The following is a 20,128-nucleotide window of genomic DNA, read 5'->3' on the forward strand; positions in this document are numbered from 1 at the left end:
AGAAACAATAGACAACCAGGGAAAAATATTTCTGTTCAGATTTTCAGTGTGTGAATCCAATAAAATGCATATAAAATCAGCTTTCAAATGAATGTCTAGTTCAGATGTCCTGGAAAGTTCTCATGATCTGCAGTATTAAAAAAAAAGTGAATATTAAATAATAAAACAACAAGAAGAGATATTGAATGTGAATCTGCTGAAAGTATTACATGCTTGCTCTAAATTTTATTTAAGCTCAGTGGCTTGTATAGAACCCAGTTTAGAAATAATGTAATAAACTGAAGATGAGACTGATGCTTCCGTACAACTACAGTTTTCAAAATACTGAGCAAACACTGGAAAATTTATGAAATGGCATATAAATGTTTCCATATAAATGATCTGGTTTCATATAAATGGTTCCACATAAAAGGCTTCTTTCCATAAAAATCATAGCTATTTTTATGCTGAGAGGAGACAGAAGTTCAAACCAGATCTTTAAAGGAAAGAGTTACATACATAGCCTGAGGATCTGGGCAGTGGCCATTAGGCAGAGATAAACTAGTTTGGGGAAAATACTAATTGAGGATGATTTGAACCTGGCTCTAAAATGTTCAGAGAGACAAGATCTTGCTTCTGAAGGTGGGATGTAATATTGACCTGTGCCAATGTTAATATGATGAAGTCTCAATTTATTAAAGATAAGAAAAGCATATGATCTATTAATATAAATATTGATTATATCTTTCAAAAGAGGAGTTCAGAGTCTTGTATTGATCCATGTGCAAACTAATATTCCCAGAATAAGTTTGGAAGATGGAAAAAGGAATCATTTGAACTAATAATCCGTGCTTAGCATCCTGGAGCAAGCAGCTCTAACGAGAAATTATTTAGGTTGATGAAATAGAATTGGTACGTATGGTTCTCAGATAGACCAAACGCACTCAGTTTCCAGCCCTATTGAGATTACAGGAGGTTTGAGTTCCTTACGGGGGAAAAAATCATGTAGCCAAAAACTGACCACACCTCCCTACACTTGTGCCTTTAAAGAATGCATTGCTAAATGTACTATGTAAAGGGGCTCAGCCTCTTCTTGCACCACAAGGAATTGTTCTTTCAGCTTTTCATGCATTGCATCCAAAGATTATCTCAAGATGGGAGGGAAGATCCCATCTGAGCATTGTCCTTTCTTTCAAAAGTGGCTGGGAGGGTCCGAGAAAGCAAACAGCAAATTTTTGGGTTGCAGCACACCCTCCACTGGGTTTTCTCCATTTCAAATGCTGTTGGTGTAGTGCATTTTAAATGCTCTGCATTATAAACTTCTTTTGCCTCCCTTGGCACAGACACTGGGAGCTGAGTGACTGGCCTAGTTCTTGCTATGAGGCAGACAGAATTTCTGGCGGTTTCCCCAGTAGTACTACTCCTCACTGCTGAGCTCCAGAGCCTTGCAGCGGGACGTCTGCTGCAGACTGCTGGAAATGCTCTGAGCTCATTGAAAACTTGGGTTTGACCTACTGTTAGTTTGCAGTATTCACAATTTTAAACCTTTAAACCTAGTTGTGGTTTTGACCAGTTTGGGAGTGTCTATCATGCACATCTCCTCAACCAGAATGGCCTAAGTACAACGTATGCATGCAGCTTGTGCCCCTGGAGCTCACAAGCCAGAGCAACTGAAGTGTTTGGAGTACAACATGGTGAAATAGCCTGGAGGGGGAACAAAGGGAGTTGTGCAGAGCCCTGCACTTGTCTGAACAGGAACTTCAGTTGACTTAATTTCTTTTCTTTGTTGTTGGCCCATTCTGTGGCACTCAGCGTACCTACACAGACTGGCACACACCAGGATCCCAGAATGGACTCAGTCTAGTGTGTGAGGCTGTGTCAGGATTTCAGAGGGTTGGGGATGACTGGATAGGCTCACTCCAGTTTCTCTGGGGCTGCCGTGCAAGTGCAAGCTGTACTTGGAAGGTGTGAGCCTCCTTGGTTGTGAAATGAGAGTTCTTGGGTAAAATAAACTTCAGCAAGGACAGCCAGGAGCAGGCTTGTGAGGGTGCCTTGAGACTGCACTTGTAAGTTTGCATGCCCTGAGCATGATGGTTTTGCAGCTGGCACACACAGGAGGCGCCACAGCTGCCTTTCCACTCCCTTCGAGAAGCAGCAACTTGGCCTGGTCTTCTACCCATTAGTTAGCCAGGTTTGGCAGATGGGGTGTTGGAAAGGCAGAGGAGCTACGGTGTTGCATGGTGGTAAGCCCTCTGCTGCTCCCAGCAGCCCCATCCTCTGAGCCTCCCAGGTGGCAGCCAGCTGCAAAGGACAGCCCTGGTCGCCCTGGGGAGGCCCTTTTCACATGGGCGTCATTAAACCTGACTAGCCACTGTGCTTTGGGAAGACTGTGTCAACAGTTGTGTCATTTCCCTGTGGTGTGGGACAAGACTGGCGTGGTCTTGGGTGTGGGCAGGAGGGGGAATGCGAGACAGGGACCACAAAGCCCAGGTGGCAGTGGGGGCTCTGCTGGTCTGGTGGCCCTGCTGTGGTGGCTCTGCGTCAGTAGCTGTGGGTGGCTGAGGCATGATGCTGTTGGAGGTGTTTGTGGGGAGCGTGAGGCTTTCTGCTGCCTCACCCCTTCTGTTCCTGTCCAAAATATTGGGTGCATAACAGGAAAACAACAGTTCTGAAGTGACTGTGAGTACCACACAAATAACTTTCAGCTCTCTCACTGATGACTGGTCAGTTAGTTCAATTCAGTTTGGGAATGGACACAATAATAAATGGGATTTTAGCATCCTGAGATGGGAAGTAGCATTTTTAATGCCTAGTGAAAAGCGATAGAGTTATATGAACCAGAGGGAGCCTGGGACACAATGTGTAGTTCCAGATGCTTCTATTGCCACCAGTTCTGCAATCTTGGGATGTGATCCTTCACTGAAGGCAGAAATCTGACTGTCAACTAGTTAGGTTTATGAAAGGCTAGTAGTTTGTGGGGTGCTTGGACTTGTGGTTCCCGTTAGGCTCATCTTGTCAACAGCTAGGCACAATTTGAACAGTAGGACGCCTGCCTTTCACCCTGGAAAGCTCAGCAGTTAACACTGGGCTGGGGAGGCGAGTATGTCACGCAGGAGCCTGGGCAATCTGCCATGGAAAGGCTCAGGCAACACAAGCAGCATGTGTCAGCACCTCCATGCTGCAGAGGGGATCTCTGCACAACTGAAAAAGATCATGAGGGACAAGGGCCTGAGCAACAGGGGCTTGTGAGGGCAGGTGGCTGTGGGCTCTGGCTGCAGAGTGGCAGGGCTGCTGGGCTCTGCACCGCTCCTGTAACGCCTGCTCAGCCACATGCAGGATGCACCCCTGGGGAGGCGTTTCATCTTGGTTCACTTTGTGGTGTGAGATATGGCTTCTGTGAGGTGATATTTCTCTGTAAAGGAAAGGAGTATTTCTCTAAATGTTGTATTTATGTAAGAAGGAAAAATACGTGAAAATTTTTTTCTTCCTTAGAAAACACTATTGAGTTGTGGAGGTAGCATGAGTGGCCTCATCTGTCTCTCTCTGCTTGCAGCTCTTGTTTATCATGCTGGTAACAGATAGGCTTAGTATATCCATTTGAGAGAGTGACTGTGGTCTCCTAGTCTTTCATTCATCCTCAGAGTGTAGCTAAACTTTCCACTAATATTTAAGACAATGGCATTTAATCTCTAACACAATTAAAAGACTTATGTGTTTGTACTCCAGAAGTGAGACACATTGGCATTGGTTTTTATTTATTTTTATTTGCCTCAGCTTGAAAACTGAGTAGTCAAAAGAAAAGTTCTCATTCTAATATTCTGCGGGACCGAATTGCTTCAGTGAAAGCAAAAGCTGTTGTGCAGTTACTGATGCATAACTCTGGATTTTTTTCATATTAGTCTATTCTTTGGACAGGGGGATTTCATCTGCATGTTTTTTCTAAATATTGACAAGGGACCTCAGTCCCTGAGCTCTGATTGCTTGAGTGATCAGAGCCCTTAACCAATCCAGGGACAGAGGTTTGCATGATAATGTGTTTATTTCTGAAAAACTGTGCCTACTGGAATTGCAAACCTTTCTGCTTTGATTTGCTTCTGTAATGCCTCGGCTTTAACCGCTTCTATTGCTCACATTTTCAAAGAACTTCGTAACAACGAAGATGCTTCCTATCTCCTACAGCCTTCCTTTTCTTCTGTGGTGGGAGTGGTGGGGGTGGGATAGGTAGCAAGCAACAAAACTTAAATAGTTTATGCATAGGAAAGGAGCAAAATGTGGAAAAATTAAAGAAGGAAAAAATGTTCTGAGTATGTGTGTGTTTGTTTTTCCCAAAGCAAAAAGTGTCATCTGAAGCTCGTGTTCCTCTCTTTTCTTATCTACTTCCCTCCAGGACTGTGCATGATTTTCCCTGCACTGTCAATACTGTACCAGTTCTGACCCCTCACTAATGTCCTGTGGTTATTGGAGAGAAACTACTTTTGGATCTGTATGAATGCAAAGTGAAGTGAAAGAAAGGAAGATGGCTGCAGGGAAAGTTTACTGGAAAGGGAAAGAATGTTCTAGATTTGGGGGTTTTAACTTCAGTTCAATTTGCACTAAATTCACTGTTCGTGAGTGTGTGGTTTTGCTCTCCTCTACCCCTTACTATAAGGCATGGTAATAACTGGGTATGTTTTTATGAACAGCAGCTTGAAAATACACCTACATTGTGCTTTTATTTCTGTTCTCTAAGATAGTGGGGAGTTCAACCTGCATGGTAATGTGTTGTGGGGTACTGGATCTGGAGATGCAAAGCTAGAATGCAGCAGGCATTAAGCAGTGTCCAAAGGCAGCGTTCGCAGCTCTTAGGTGTCCTTGTTCCATGTAAAAAGGGGTTCAGGGCAGGACCCACACGGAACAGAACTGTGTACTCGCCTCTCCCCCCCCGAGAGAGAGAGAGAGACACTTTGGAAAAAAAATGAAGTATATTGTTTAACAAAGAACAGAAAACGGAAAAGGGAGGTAAGGAAAATAATATATACAAAGATTTGGGGAAAAGTACAAAAATTAAAATATACAAAACCCTCAGAAATGGTTGCAGGGTCCCACGGAGTGAAAGGACAACTTTCCTCTCCGAGCTCCAAGGCAGGAGTGAAATAAGAAACCACTCCCTGCCTCTTATCAGAGTGTGTGTGGGAAGGGGAGGGAATACAATGGTTTCACCCCCACCCGGGGTCCTCCCAGTTGCTGGAAGGTCACGACCCCATTCCAAGCCTCAAACCACAACATTAGGTCAGAATACAAATTAACCAGTAAAACAGTCCTATATGTCTCCTGGTTTTGGACCCTTTGGAATATCCATTTTCAGCTTTTCTTCTCATCCCAAAGGGTCTTCTCATCCAAAATTTCACTTGAGCCTGGGGTAAGGGAAGCTAAAAACTTTCTTTGGCTTTTGATTGTGGTGTTTAGCCATGCTAGGCTTTGCTTAGTCATTCTCGTCCCTGCAAAGATGGAGCGTGTGAATCACAGCCTGAAACAATTTCTGCTTCCCTTTTCAAGGTCTTGAATGTGCAAGGCAGTGATGGAGCAGATATCTTGATTCTGTCCTGTGTTCATACATCTTCTAGAAACAGCATGTGTGATTCTTTGTGTTTGGCAAGATATATCATAGGATATATCTTTTATTTGTATATATCTTAGGATATATCTTTTATATATTTATATTATCTTTTAGGATACCTCATAGCAAAAAAAAAAGATAATACCATTGTCATAAAAATCTCAGTGTTGTAAAAATACAAATTAATTCTGCCCATTAAAATGTGTAATTAAGAAAAATAAAAAAAAATCTGTCCCAGAAGACTTTGCTGATAAGATATTGTCTGGCTTACTGCACAGCATAAAGATTGTATCTTACATTTTTGGTTATTAAGCACTAGGTAAAATTATGTAGCCATGCCTGACCCAAATCAGGCTTGTACTAACAGGTGATCAAATATTATGTAAAGTTTCTATCAATGAAAATGGAACCATGAAAATTTGAAAGAGCTTAACGAAATTGATTTAGTGTAATCAAGACGTGGTTGTCTGTAGACAGGTTTTTTATTTACTGCTTTAATACACTTATTTTGCATATGGCATCTATGATTCCTCATGTTTCTTTGCAGTAGTTTTGACAAGCAAGAATAGAAGTTTGAATGATGGCCAAAATTGAAAATTTACCCTCAAACTCTAAAGCAGAGTGAGAAAGATGTCTTCAAATGTGTTTTCTCAATTATTCATACCACAGTCTTTATTTTATAAGATATTTTAATTCAGTCTGAGAATAAACATGTAACCTGTCTCACCAGGCCATTAGATTGAACTGCAGAACTCCCCTCCCCAATTAGGTCTTTTTGCACATTTTCAACCAAGACTCTTCTGAAAGGGAAAACAGAGGACAAGATAGTATGGAAAGTGTTCTGTGTTGTCAACCAACCTTGCTCATAATAGCACAGGTTGAATGGGAAGTCTGCAGGCTGGAAAACACATCTGCCTAAAACGTGTTGAGTTTCACTTATTTATTTATTTATTTTAACAGTGAGAGTATTTGTGGAAATCATGTTTTCTTCACAATCTGTTTGCTAAATTAGGACACAAACCCAAGAGCACTTGTGCATGAGAGTAATTTTCTATAAATGACTATTGTCACTGAATTCAGTTAGAGCAGTCACGCACAGAATTAAGCACATGCATGAGAGTTTGCAGAAATTTGGCAAGAATCTTGTCATAATGAGCAGATTGCCCCGCTTTGCTTCTAATGCAGCTATAAATTCTTGGCTTGGTCCTATTTTGAGTAGCCCTCGTTGTATGAGCCATAAGCTTTTCTAATGTGCTAAGCCTAACTGAGGATATTTCTTTTATTTTGTCATAGCAACAAGAGCAAGATCCCACAAATCTATACATCTCAAATTTACCTGTTTCCATGGATGAGCAGGAACTGGAGAATATGCTGAAACCCTTTGGACATGTAATTTCCACCAGAATATTAAGAGATGCTAATGGAGTCAGCAGAGGAGTCGGCTTTGCCAGGTGAAACCTTTACTCTTTTTTGATTCATGCACATTTTTTGGCTTTGGTCGTTTGCAAATGCTGTTTATTCTGTAGCTGTGAAGTGTAATAGCTATGGAAAATGCAGAGCAGCACCTTTATCAGATTGTGTGTCTGTTCTTTCCACCGAGCTGAAGAATACTAATGCAGAAGGTTGTTCATTTTGTTGCTATAAAAAATACTTCATTAAATACATGTATATGTAAATAAAAATCTCTAGGAATAGTGAGCTATCCATGCAGTATCAAACCTGGATAATAATAAACGTCCCGCAGCCAAAAGCACACACTTGGTGAAGAAACTGTTAAAATGTTTAGGGAAGATTTTGCAACAGGAAAAAGTAAATTTAGCAGTTGGTAGAGCAAAGGGGAGGAACTATAATTGAAGAAACATGGTTTGAGCTGCAGGGAACTCAAGCCTGTGAGAACTTAAGAAGCAATATTTGCATATAACAAGCCATGTCAGAGTAGTCAGATACTTCAGACAGAATGGGCAACATATTATTACCATGTACTTCGTTGTCAGTACAGGTATGCAAGTTCTCATGTTTACTCTCAAGGAATATTCACATAGATTATCTTCAGCTTGAAACATTCTTAAATCACATAATTTTCTTTTGAAAAGCCAAGGAATAGAGAGGTATATATATATATAGAAAGGTATTGAAAAAATAAATAAGAGAAATTTGTAACTGTGTTGTAAATCGGTCTGCCTCTAAAAGAGGACAAAAAAAATCCCAAATCATTGTTTCTAGATAATATTCATAACATTGTGCTTCATAAAGAAGACAAAATTGTTTAGCTATCTTGAAAATTTCTTTGAAATGCACCATATCTTGGTATCTCATGACACTTGTGTTACTGCCATACCAGCACTGAGTGAAATGGGGTACTCTAAGATAAAAAGGTAGCTTGCAAGGTAGTTGACATTGTAGTGTTACCTTTGTCCTTGTGCATGATGTGAAAGATCATCATGCACAAAGAATGTTAATATATTGTTGTCTGAATTCAAATGGAAAAAGCCAAAACATTTATGCTGAAAGATGACACACTGTTCCTTAAGCATTCTTGCAAAGAAGAATTTTTCTAGCTCGCTAAATATACATTAGGCTAACTCATGGATAAACTTGCATTTTAAAAGATTGACTTTGTTTGTGGAAATGTATTTAATTATGTAATGTATTTCAAGAAACCTTTAATGATCTAACATGAAGGTTGTGTAATTCACTATGCAGACAAGAGAGGGGCGAAACCTTTGCTCCATCAGAGTACACAGCAGATCTCTCATTGACTTGAATGAGGCCAAGGTTAATCCAGGGATTCAGAACCATAGTTGAATGCTGATTCTTGTCCTTGCAGAATTATCAATAGAAGACTTAATTACATGAACACCTTACCCTCTTTTTGTTTAAAGTGCTGTTTTGTATCTTTCTTCTGCGTGTCAATCAAAACAGATTAAGTTGCTCAGCTTTGCTTGTGGTCATGAGGGTTTTGTTCTACTGCACGTGCAGCATGATAACTGCTGAGTACAGTACAGGTAGGGGATGACAGCTGTATTTCAGTTCAGGTAAGATTCCAGAAGTTCAGATCAGCAACCCATGTGGTTCTGGCTATTACACCTCCTGACCTGGGGCCTTTTATCATAGCATATCTTGCCTGCTTGTGGAATGTGGCATGCTGCTTAGCATAGCTCTTAAGAAGTCTCACAGAAGCACAGGACAAAAAGCTAACTTTGAGTACACTAAAATGATGCAGCATCCAGCGATTTTGAAATGTGATGTTCTAAAGTTACTAATTAAGTGCTATAATGGTTTAAAATCACTCTTTTATGCTGCCCAATTATGTGAATAGTCAATTTCAAATTATGTTCAAAAAGCAGTCAGGAGTAAATACTTACGGTAGATAGCTATTGTCAGCGTTTTCTTATAAATGGGTAAGATTAGCAGTTTTATAGTACTGCAGGTGACTACTTGATCATTTATAACCCAGGTAACTTAAAATGTTCTTGTATCAAAATTATCTGACTAATATCTGGCCACATTAGGGTTCAGCCTCCTTTAAGGTATGCACGTACAAAGCTAGCTCTCTTTTTTAAGCTGTGAAAGTCTATCCTCTCTTCTCCTTTCTTTCAAAAGAAGATTTTCCCAAAACTTTCCAGATCATTTCACTGTGGCTTAAACCCAGCTGTCCCTACATATGCCCCAGAGGAGATTTTTGGAGAGGAGAGTTATGAACAGGGGGCCAGAGAAGGGAAGCTTTAGACTCCAACTACGGCTGCATGGAAGTCCATCCAGTTGAAAGGGAATTGCTGTAAATTCTAGACACTTGCCTTTGCCTTGCCCCTGGCCCATGCTTTGTACTTTGAAACCATGCTACTTGGCTCCAGGCTTTCTGTGGAAGTTGGGATTTTGCAGGGCTCACGTTGCTGTTGTCATTTGGCAGTAGGGGGTTTCTGCTGACACCAGCAAGCAGAAGCTGGGACTAAACACAACCTATCATATAGCAGAGAGAGAAGTTAGGAGGAGGAGACGGAAGAACACTTACTAGAAGCAAAGAATTGGAAAGAGGAGTTGTTGCAGATGGGAATCTTTGAGTTCAGTTTGTCGGAAGATTGCATGTTGAAAGAGGGAATGATGCAGTGTTGCCTTCACACAGGATTTCATCACAGGACTTCAAATCATAGCTGTATCTCTTAAAGCCCTGCTGCTGGGAGTCATCGAATGACTTCAGTATCTGACCTTTCATTTAAAAAGTGTAAGTGTAATGGAAGCATAGTCCTTAATCCTCAAAAAACGTGAAGGGAAAAAGGCCACAGAAGCTGGATTTGAAGACTTTTTTCAAGGTATAATTTTAAAGCTGATCTCTTATGATTTGAGGTTTGCAAACAGGACATTAGCAATATTGTTGGTAGTGTGAATAAAAAGCAGTTCAGAGGTAGTAAGTAAGAAGATCTTTCAGTGAGGGTAGAATTACTGGATAGAAGGTACTGAGAGCATGGAGGGAAATATTTAACTTCATCCTGAAGATATATTGTCACTTATAAAGAGGTAGCTCTATGTGTTGGAAAAACTGGCTTTCCACAAGCCCATAAAGGGAGTTCCAGGTGTTAAGGTGGGAGAAAATAAAGAAATGACACAATGGTAGTGGAGCCAAAGCAGCAGTGCTCTTTTGCTAAATGAAAGAGGGAACATTTACAAGAAATTTGAGGATCAGTGATGATGCTACTTTGGAGGCAGAGAAGTGGCAGCAGCACCAGGGGATAAAGAATATCCAGGCAGTTTAAGGATGTATTTGTGAAGAGGGGAAATGCTTTTTTCTTCCTTATTCAAGAGTTTAATTGAAGGCAGTTGAAAAGGTGCTATAAATTTAGCTTGAACAAATACATCATCTGGGACAGTAGTGCAGCTTTAGATATTATGAGGATCTCTCCTACTTTCAGTCAGAAGAATGACATGGGATATACCTTGGGAAGGGACCTACTGATACCACTGAATCAATGAAAGAAAAATTGCATTTTATAACCCCACAGTAAAATACTATTCAACTATTATTTAAGTATCCTCCATATAGAGATAGTAATATTAGTAATACCATACATACGTGTACCACACTCAGTTGAACAGTGGAACAAGTATTTTATGGGTCCTTTTAAATGATAAAGTGCAAAGAAGGAGTTGAAAACCACTAACGTTTTTATTTTGTTTGCTGTCTTGTAACTTAAAACGACCTTGCAAGATTCACCCCCCAAGCGACATTTTACAACAAAGTCATAAGCCTCTGAAAACAGAAATTTATGATGGAAATGCTGACAGTGAGACAGTCAAGTATTACACTGCTGGCGGGCACCAGTATAGTACGTAACCTGAGACTGTGAAGACAGTCGCATAAATCAGCTTGGGTCTAGGTGAAAATGACTGTGTGTTCATACTGTTCTTTTCTGGTAACATGAGAAAATTTGTCTGACACAAACTATTGTAAAGTAATGTTATGATGCCGTTCACAGCAAATGACCAAAGTCAAGAGAGTCTTAATTAGCTGTCTCTATCATCTCAGAGGAAAAGGAAATATCAAGGAGATACTTCCATCCCTATGTGACAGAGCTGGGGGGTATGTGGTGAGGCATTTATAATTTTTTGTTGTTGGGAGTTTGAGCTTCATTCTTGTCTTTTCCCTGCCTTGTTCTTCTGGAAGAGCTTTGAATAGGATACTTTTCTCTGCCTGCATATGGATTTTATTAAACTCATCTCCCACTTCTCTGAATTTTACATGTCTTAAAAATTAGTCTTTGGAAACTGTATTCAAATCAGCGACTGAAAAGGAGCAACAGAAAATGGGAAACAAGATTTTGAGCCCCCATAGGATCATTATTCTATTTATAGAAGTTTTGCATGGATTTCAGTAGAAATGGATGTGCTCCAGTTTCCACTGAAGCAAAGCCAAGCCTTTGATTTGTATGTTCTTTTCCTCAAAGGAAGCTGTGCATCTTTTAGGGCTTTTCAAGATAACGTAGGTGTCATTTAGTTATATTGGATTTCTAATGAAACAAAGAGGTTTCCCTATGGAGAACACTATAGCTCTCTGCAGAGATACCTGGACAGCTCAAAATGGTCACCTCAGCGTAATGGGTCATGCTGCAAGGTATGGTTTGTACCATATCCCAAGAGAATAGGAACCTATCGTGTCCTCACTGGAGTAGTTTCTGTATGTTCATCTGAGATAGTAAGCAGTCTTCTGCTGTTCTTGCAAACAGGACTGAACATGAAGACTCTATGGGGAAGAGATATTAGGAAAAGGCAAAATTTATGAGCGATGAGAACTTGTCAAAGTTATTCTCTCTTCCTAGGCTATACATGACAAAGAGAACAGTTTTCCAGCATAAAATGGATTCACAGCAAAACCCATGAACTTCTTGAAGCAATCTCTTACCAGCTGAAAAGTTGTAAGATATCTAATTCAGTTACAGGAGAGAAGAAATTCACAGGTTGCAGCCATATCAGGACCTTAGAATGCCTGGAATTAAATTAGCAAAATTAATTAAAGAAATTAGTGAGCATGTTGCCACCGAAGGATGAAGACCATAAGGAGGTGCTAAGAAACCTCGTACTAGTCACATCTATCTTGTAACTTTAGAGTATTTAAGACCTGAGGATCATTTTCCCTGACTTCTTTTATATCACAGGCAATCGAAGTACTACCTGTTACCCAATTTTGAGGTAATACAACTTTCAGAATTGATTTAAAGACAGCAACCAGAAAAAGAGAAGCCACTTCTTTTCTATTGTGTGCCAGTGGGTCATCTTCCTTGCAGTTAAATACATCTGCCTAATTTCTCTTTCAAATTAACCTGGTTCTCATCACAGCTTTCTCAGCAGGATTAAAGAACTACTTACTACCCTGTTCATTCTTGCTGCAAAAGTCCTTACGGGTTGCTGTCAGACTGCCTCTCTAGTCATCTTTTTGATATAGTAATGAAATGGACTTCTCTGGTGTGTGTTGTAGCTTTGGCCTTAGTTCTTTGGACTTCTCCACTGCATATTATTTCTACTACCTATCTACTATCAGTCCTGGCTAACCAGAGAAATCCCAGTGGAGGTTAGTAAACGTGACACCCATCTACAAGAAGGGCTGGAAGAAAGATCCAGAGAACTACAGACCTGTCAGTCTGACCTGGGTGCAGGGAAGGTTATGGAGCAAATCATCCTGAGTGACATACCATGGCACATACAGGACAACCAGGCAATCAGGCCTAGTCAGCATGGGTTTATGAAAGGCAGGTCTTGCTTGACCAACATAATCTCCTTCTATGACAAAGTGACCCACCTCATCAGTGGATGAGGGAAAGGCTGTGGATGTTGACTACCTGGACTTTAGTAAACCCTTTGACACAGCTTCCCACAGCAAATTCATGAAAAAACTGGCTACTCATGGCTTGTATGGGTGTATGCTTTGGTGGATAAACCATTGGCTGGACAGCCAGACCCAAAGGGTGACGGCGTATGGAGTTACATCCAGTTGGCGTCTGGTCACAAGTGGTGTTCCCCAGGGTTCAGTACTGGGGCCTGTTCTCTTTAATATCGTTATGAGTGATCTGGATGAGGAGATTGAGGGCACCCTCAGTAAGTTTGCAGACAACACCAAGTTCAGTAGGTATGTTGATGTGCTTGAGGGTAGAAAAACTCTGCAGAAGGACCCAGATAGGCTGGATCAGTGGGCTGAGGCCAATGGTATGAGGTTCAACAAGGCCAAGTGCCAGGTCCTGCACTTGAGTGACAACAACACAGGCTTAGGAAGGAGTGACTGAAAAGCTGCCTGGCAGAAAAGGACCTTGGGGTTCTGGTCAACATCTGGCTGAATATGAACCAGCAGTGTGCCCAGGTGGCCAAGAAGGCCAATGGCATTGTAGCTTCTATCAGAAATGGTGTAGCCAGCAGGACCAGGGAGGTGATCATCCTTCTGTACTCAGCACTGCTGAGGCCATGCCTCGAGCACTGTGTTCAGTTTTGGGCCCCTCACTACAAGAAGGGCATTGAGGTGCTGGAGTGGATCCAAAGAAGGCAACTAAGATGGTGAAAAGCCTAGGGCACAAGTCTTATGAGGAGCAGCTGAGGGAGCTGGGGTTGTTTAGTCTGACGAGGGGGAGGATGAGGGAGGACCTTATTGTTCTCCGCAGCTACATGAAAGGAGGTTGTAGAGAGGTGGATGTTGGTGTCTTCTCCCATGTAAGAAGTGATAGGACAAGATGAAACAGCCTCAAGTTGTGCCATGCGTGGATTAGTTTGGACATTAGGAAAAATCTCTTCACTGAAAGGATTATCAAGGCCTGGAGCAGGCTGCCCAGGGCAGTGGTGGAATCACTATTCCTGGACGTGTTTAGCAGTTGTGTAGCTATGGTGCTTAGGGACGTGCTTTAGCAGTGGACTTGGTAGAGTTAGGTTAGTGGTTGGACTCAATGATCTTGAAGCTTTTTTTGCAACCTAAGCAATTCTATATTTCTGTGTTTCTCTGCTTCCATCTTTGCAAAATGCCTTAAATAATAAAGAAAAATTGCTCCCCGAGATTTATTATTCCTGCTCATAAAATATAAGACAACAAGAGAATTCATATTCTGATCATAACATAAATGTGGTAGTAACAATTGAATCTTTAAATATTTACTCTGGATATTAAAAAAATATAGTCTTGATTTCCATTTACATTATTACTATTAAGCAAAGTGACTGCAGGGTATATGTAAACAAAATCCACAACTTACCCACTGGTAATTACATGGTACTAAATATTTCTCATGTAATAATTATGTAATTATGTTATTCATTGTATATAAATTTTCTTTAGTTGTTTCTTGACAGTGTACCCATCTTTATAATAAGCATGTGTAAACATGTAGTTTGAGAAAAATATCTTTTTCCTTATTTTTTCATGCTGAAAGTTCCCTATTACTTAACATGTGAAGACTACTTTGGAGCCACTATGTTCTGTAGAGTGAGCAATATACAATTTTTAAATTATCTAAAATAAATATTTAATACCAAGGCATGAACATAAAATTAGTTGGTTTTGGTACATGCCTAACCCCCCCCATTTTTTTGTTCTTTTACTAATCCTACTGAAAGATCTTAAATATGCAAACTATGGCTTTGTTTTTTTTTTTTTTTTCTGCAGTGCATTTATTGCTTCAAAATAATATTCAGATGCATTATAGTTATCTCCAGGTTGTATTTAAACATTAATTATTATCTAAGATCCTCTTAAAATCAGCATTAAAAACATACTGTTGAAAGGAATTTAAAAATTATTCTTCATGAATGCTCTGATCAGAAGCAAAATGCTATTATCATGTGAAGCTGACATCCTCCCCTTTCGACTGGGAGAGTTGAATATCCCTCCCTTTCCATAGAAGGTTTTGAAGCATATAAGATCTTTATGTTTTCTACAGAATATTGTCATTTGCCACTGAAAAAAAACACAACATTTAAAAAACTGATTTGAGTGCTCATCCCCCAAGTTTACCTGTTCTCCGACATTCTTTTATACAACACCCGTCCCCTGGAGGCTAACTTTTAATTTGTAATACTCCTGTTAATGATATTTTTTTTAAATGCTAGTCTTCATATTTTGAAACATTTCCATCTGAGATGAGAAGAATAAATTCAGAACAAAAAGCATATTTTGTCCATCTTCCCCAAGCTGCCGAACACATTCTACAACAGAGGAGTGTGACAGCTTTTTGAAGAAAAAGTAGGTATAATTTATTAGTGTGGACCTAAGAAAAGTGTATTTTTATTGTGTGTCTTCCCAGGTATGGCTAGTCTTTAGGGCTAAAAGAAGTAAGAAGAGAAAGAGGAATATCTGAATCAATGTTTAGAGAGAGGTTCAGCTTATGAGTAGGTGCCTGTCATAGACACTGCCATCTAACCGGCTGATGTTGATCAGACTTTTAACTAATCTAAAACCAGGGTCTTGTGATGGTATCAGGCCATTTTAATAATGTATCTGGTTGCTTTATACCCCTCATTCTTCCCAGACAGTCAGTGAGCTAATCCTGAAGAACACAATTTGAAAGATTCTTTCTAAAAAATAGGTATTGTGGACAAATGAAAATGGTAGTTCATACTCTAGGTGGCCCTGGGAGAGTTGCCATCCTGATCAGTTAGTGGCTGCCTGGCAAGCCTAGACACAGCCAGGAGGAAAGTCTTCCCCACAGGCACGTGTTGCAGAAAGCAAATGGGGGCTCAGGTAGGTGAGACAGGGGGTGGATGCAGTTGTTACTCAGCAACACATCTGAAGGGAACGTGTATAGACAGCTTTGTCTATTGTGCTGCCTTTTCAAACAGGGTCGATAATGCCAGTGTTGGTTTCCAGTGAAGCGTGTGCCAGATTACAGATAGCTAGCAATGGCATTTGAGAGCTGTTAATTGTGAAACTTGAGAAGAAAATGTGCACATTCTCTTTCAGAGTGCTATTCGAGTGATGGCCTTGTTATCCCAGAACACTGTGGGTTTCACTTTTATTCTCTTCCCACATAAAATGCGTGAAGTGCACCGAGTCTCTTTCACTTGGCAGCTTATATATTGCATTGTTTGCAGGGACTGTTTTGGCTTGTTAAAATGTACCCCGTGTATTAAAATGAAATTGTCACTGCTGTGTGGTGCAACATAACATGGTTTGACACCAAACGCCTGCAGCTACAGAAAACAGACTTTTATTGCATTTATTCTTTCAGAGACAAGATTCTTTAAAGGCTCAGTACAGACATGCGCTTAGTTAAATCTGAATTAAGCCGAAGTGAACAATCTAAGTTGCCGTCTTTGTGCTTGTAGAAGTGGCCCAGCCCACAAGATATGCAGTGATACAGCCTGGAAGGGACAATTTTTAATGATTCCAGCTGAAACAAGCTGATAAAAGACTCTGGGTTTTTTTTGTTTTGTTTTGTGATGGTGGTGGCGGGGGAGTCCCTTTGAACTCTGATAAACTTGTACCCTGGGAGACAAACTGCTGCCGTGTGTGACCCAGTCTTTCCCAAAACCATATGACAGGAAGGGTGGATAAATTCATTTTTAAAAGATTTAGACTGGTGAGAAGTAAGCAATATATATGTCAATGGAGTTGTTTTGTGGAGAGCACTGCTGTATTGAAAGAGCATTGAACATGGTTTTTAAACGCAATTTTCCTAAGAAAAACAAAAGCAGTATGATTTTTCTTTTTGCTTGCTTATTAGCTTTCCTTTCCTCTCCTTTCTCTCTTCAAAGTTTCTATACTCACTCTGTAGCAAAGTCAGCTGTTCTGTAGACAAGTGTACAGTCAGTCTATGAGACTTGAAAGAATGGTGAATTCCCAGATATGATATAATCGTGGTTTGGGCTTTGACTAGTAGCTTTGTATTCTTTACAGTTCCTTCAATAATATATGTACCAGTTCACTGTTAATGCCTTAATGTCTCAATTCTGGAAGTTATTTTTGAGGTCATATGAGGTGAACAGTAAGGCATTTCACCTGGCTAGTATTACCTGTAAATTGAGGTCTTCACCCAAAATTTGGCTTTATATTGTAATAGGCATACATGTGTTGGTTTTGTTTTTGCTATACAGTCTGTCTTTGCGGGTTATTTTTTGTAACATTGTTATCTGTAATAATTGTTGATTAATCCTTTGGGTTCTTCTCTGAATCCTGAGTTTGGATTTTTTTCATGCCATCTGAAGTTATTTTGGGTGCACAAGGAATCTAGAAACACATCCTTTGCCTTTCCAAGCAGCACATGAGCGCATGAAGAATGTCCCTGTTCAGGGCAATCCCCTGGAGCCAAAAGGGAGCTGTTCATTGACCCTGCTGCAGCTCACGCACAGCCAGGAGTGCGGCTGCAGGCTTTGGGGGAGGCAGGTCCTCCTCACAAGCCACACCACACCGTAACGAGCTCAACCAGTTTCTCTGCAGAAGTCGTCAGGAAGAGCTTTGAAGATTTCTCCCAGCATCTGTGCTTGTCCTTTTTTTGTCCTTTTGCTTTTTAATTTTACTGAGCACTTTCATAACAGTCTAGTAACACATATTGCTTCTACCCCCATCCCACTCTCTTCTCTTTTCCAGAATGGAGTCTACAGAAAAATGTGAAGTAGTAATTCAACATTTTAATGGCAAATATCTGAAAACCCCACCCGGTCTACCAGGTAAGTCTAACTGTCATTCTGAAATTTAAAATTCACTGAAGAATTTAGGATACAGAAATGTTGGAATTTATTTTGAGGTTGGCTTATGTTACTGGTCCTGCTAAGAAGGGCAGATGACTTTCATATGACTTCCCTGCCTATCCATTAAGAAACACAGCAACTTCTTCCTTGCCCAGGTTTGTATAATTCAAGCATTTATGCCTGACAGAAGTAAATTTAAGTGCATTAAAAAATCATATTGTCTTACTGCATCTTTTACTTCTAAATGCATATAATGTGTGGTTTTTTTTCAAGTAGAGCGAAGTCTACATAAGTAAATGCCAGTGCTTTTCTAACAAAATAGGAATATAACTAGATCAGCAACTGCATTACAGGTTAGAAAATAGCCAGGATTTCAGATTGTAGTAACCTTTTATTTTTTACAATTAGTAGTTAATATTACTAGTTACTGCTAGTGGTATTAACAGCAAGAGCTGTTAATACTGAGTATATTTCAAATACAAAGTGATTTTATACCATTTGTACTTGCCATAACTTAATGAAATCCTGATATTTTCTGACAATACCCTAGAAATCATTGGTGTGTCCATGCCACATCAAAAGCCAAGTTCCAGCCAGTATCTTGCTTTTGAATTCTTCTGCTGTCATCTATATGACCATTAGCTGTAGAAGTTTAGTATCAGTTGCCTGATTCTCAGTGTTTGACAAGACCTCCCCAAGGCCACAAATCTGCAAAGACTTCTCCCTCAGATTGTCCAAAGAGCAGGAAATCCTTGCAAGAATTGCATCTTAAGTTATTATCTTTTTTTTTTCTTTTTTTTTCTTTTTAACTTCCATTAAGCTATTTCCTTTTTTGGTTGCTTTCATTAAATTCCTCCTTATTCATTGCCTAGTTCTTTATGCAGAAGATGCACTAAATACTCTAATTAAAGGAGAGCCATCTGCACAGCTACTGTGTACAGTAATTGAATGCTGCAATGTACATATAAATTTTAGTGAGATCACCTTCATGAAAGAGTATAAAACTTTTGGTACAAGCTGCAAGGTTCCATTTTATGGATTTCTTTCTCAAAAGTAGTCACTGACAATTTTTCTCAACACCAGCTAATGAAGCACACAGAAAACTTCATGAAGTACAACAGACTTGGGCTGCATAGAAAAATGGGCAAAGAAGCATAGGCAGACACCTTAAAACTCTGCCATGCCTTTCCATATGCATACATTGAGGCTTAAGTCATAATCTGTTTAGTATAATAGCAACACCCAATGGAATGAGTGTAAATAGCGTGGAATCAGTAAGTGCAGCTTTGTCATTGTAACCCTGGGTGCTCCATGGTCCCATTCCTGGTTGTCTCAGAGAGGACATGTCACTTGAGCCAGCAATAAAGCAGAATATTCTTAAAGTGCTTGCTTGAGACAAAAAAGGCCACATGTTAAAGAATGAAAGCTAAAAGTGGAAAGTTTGTTGTTTTGTTTTTTTAAATTAGTCAGGAATGTACAGGGTATTCAACATCAACAGTGTGGAACATCAAAATAGGAGTCTATGACCAAAGTAGGAGTAATAGAATTACTTAGTTTTGTTCCAAGACATACACCGAATTGAATATTAATGGTTATAAATTTTGTCGATATCTCAATTAAAGGACATGAATCAGCTCTTAATTTCTTGAAGAAGGTGTCCATGTGGAAAAAATTGTCTACTATGTTTCTCTCATGATTGTTGTCATCAGATGATATTTAGTTGCAAGGATGAGCTGAGAAATTTAATTTACCATTGTATCATTCAGATGCAGGTAAGGCATAATGCATCATGGGGCAAAGGCACTGAACCAGTAGCTGAACTCACTCAACTATGCACTAGATGTCTGTAAGATCTTATTTTGTCCCTCTTTATTGGAGGAGAGATTTTGTAGCTCCAAACACAGATAATTAGAAATGATTGTTGGGTATTTGATCCACATAAAAGAGAATATTTGTGCCTCATTATTAGAGAAGGGAACTCTTGAAATACATATTTTAAAGATTTTTTTTTTTATTCATACCTCTTCTTACGGAGACAGATGATAAATGGGATTTATCACTTGAGTAGGGTCAATTCAAGTGATACCGGCCACTCATATTCATTTACCTTTGATCCAGTGCAAAAACCACCCAATCCTGCTTTCTTCTTCTTGTCATAGATTCCTGTTAGAGCTTCTACTCAGTTTATACATCTGTGTTATGAACCTGTATTTAAGCTTCTCATCAAAGATAGAAGCATCCTCCTGGCAGTTCCTTATCTTGCTGCATGGAGAAGTAAGGAAAATCAAGTCTCCTAGTGTACTTGGAAAATCACAATCAGAGTCTGAAAATTATCCTCCCAGCATCTCAGTAATTGACATAGAAAGAAAATCATCTCTAGTTATTGCTGTGATGTCTTTATGG

The 20,128-nt window shown here is 39.8% G+C and overlaps 1 protein-coding gene across 1 annotated transcript in view; it reads left to right on the plus strand.

Annotated features, from left to right (window-relative positions):
- LOC103772597 (RNA-binding motif, single-stranded-interacting protein 3) overlaps nt 1–20,128 on the plus strand; it is a 352,252-nt gene that overhangs the window by 196,122 nt on the left and 136,002 nt on the right. The window contains exons 4-5 of the mRNA XM_008939933.1: nt 6,869–7,026; nt 17,625–17,704. Coding sequence (XP_008938181.1) covers nt 6,869–7,026; nt 17,625–17,704 — 238 coding nt within the window. The remainder of the gene's footprint in view (nt 1–6,868; nt 7,027–17,624; nt 17,705–20,128) is intronic.

This window comes from Merops nubicus, unplaced genomic scaffold (genome assembly GCF_000691845.1).
Source record: "Merops nubicus isolate BGI_N331 unplaced genomic scaffold, ASM69184v1 scaffold195, whole genome shotgun sequence".
Lineage (NCBI taxonomy): Eukaryota > Metazoa > Chordata > Aves > Coraciiformes > Meropidae > Merops > Merops nubicus.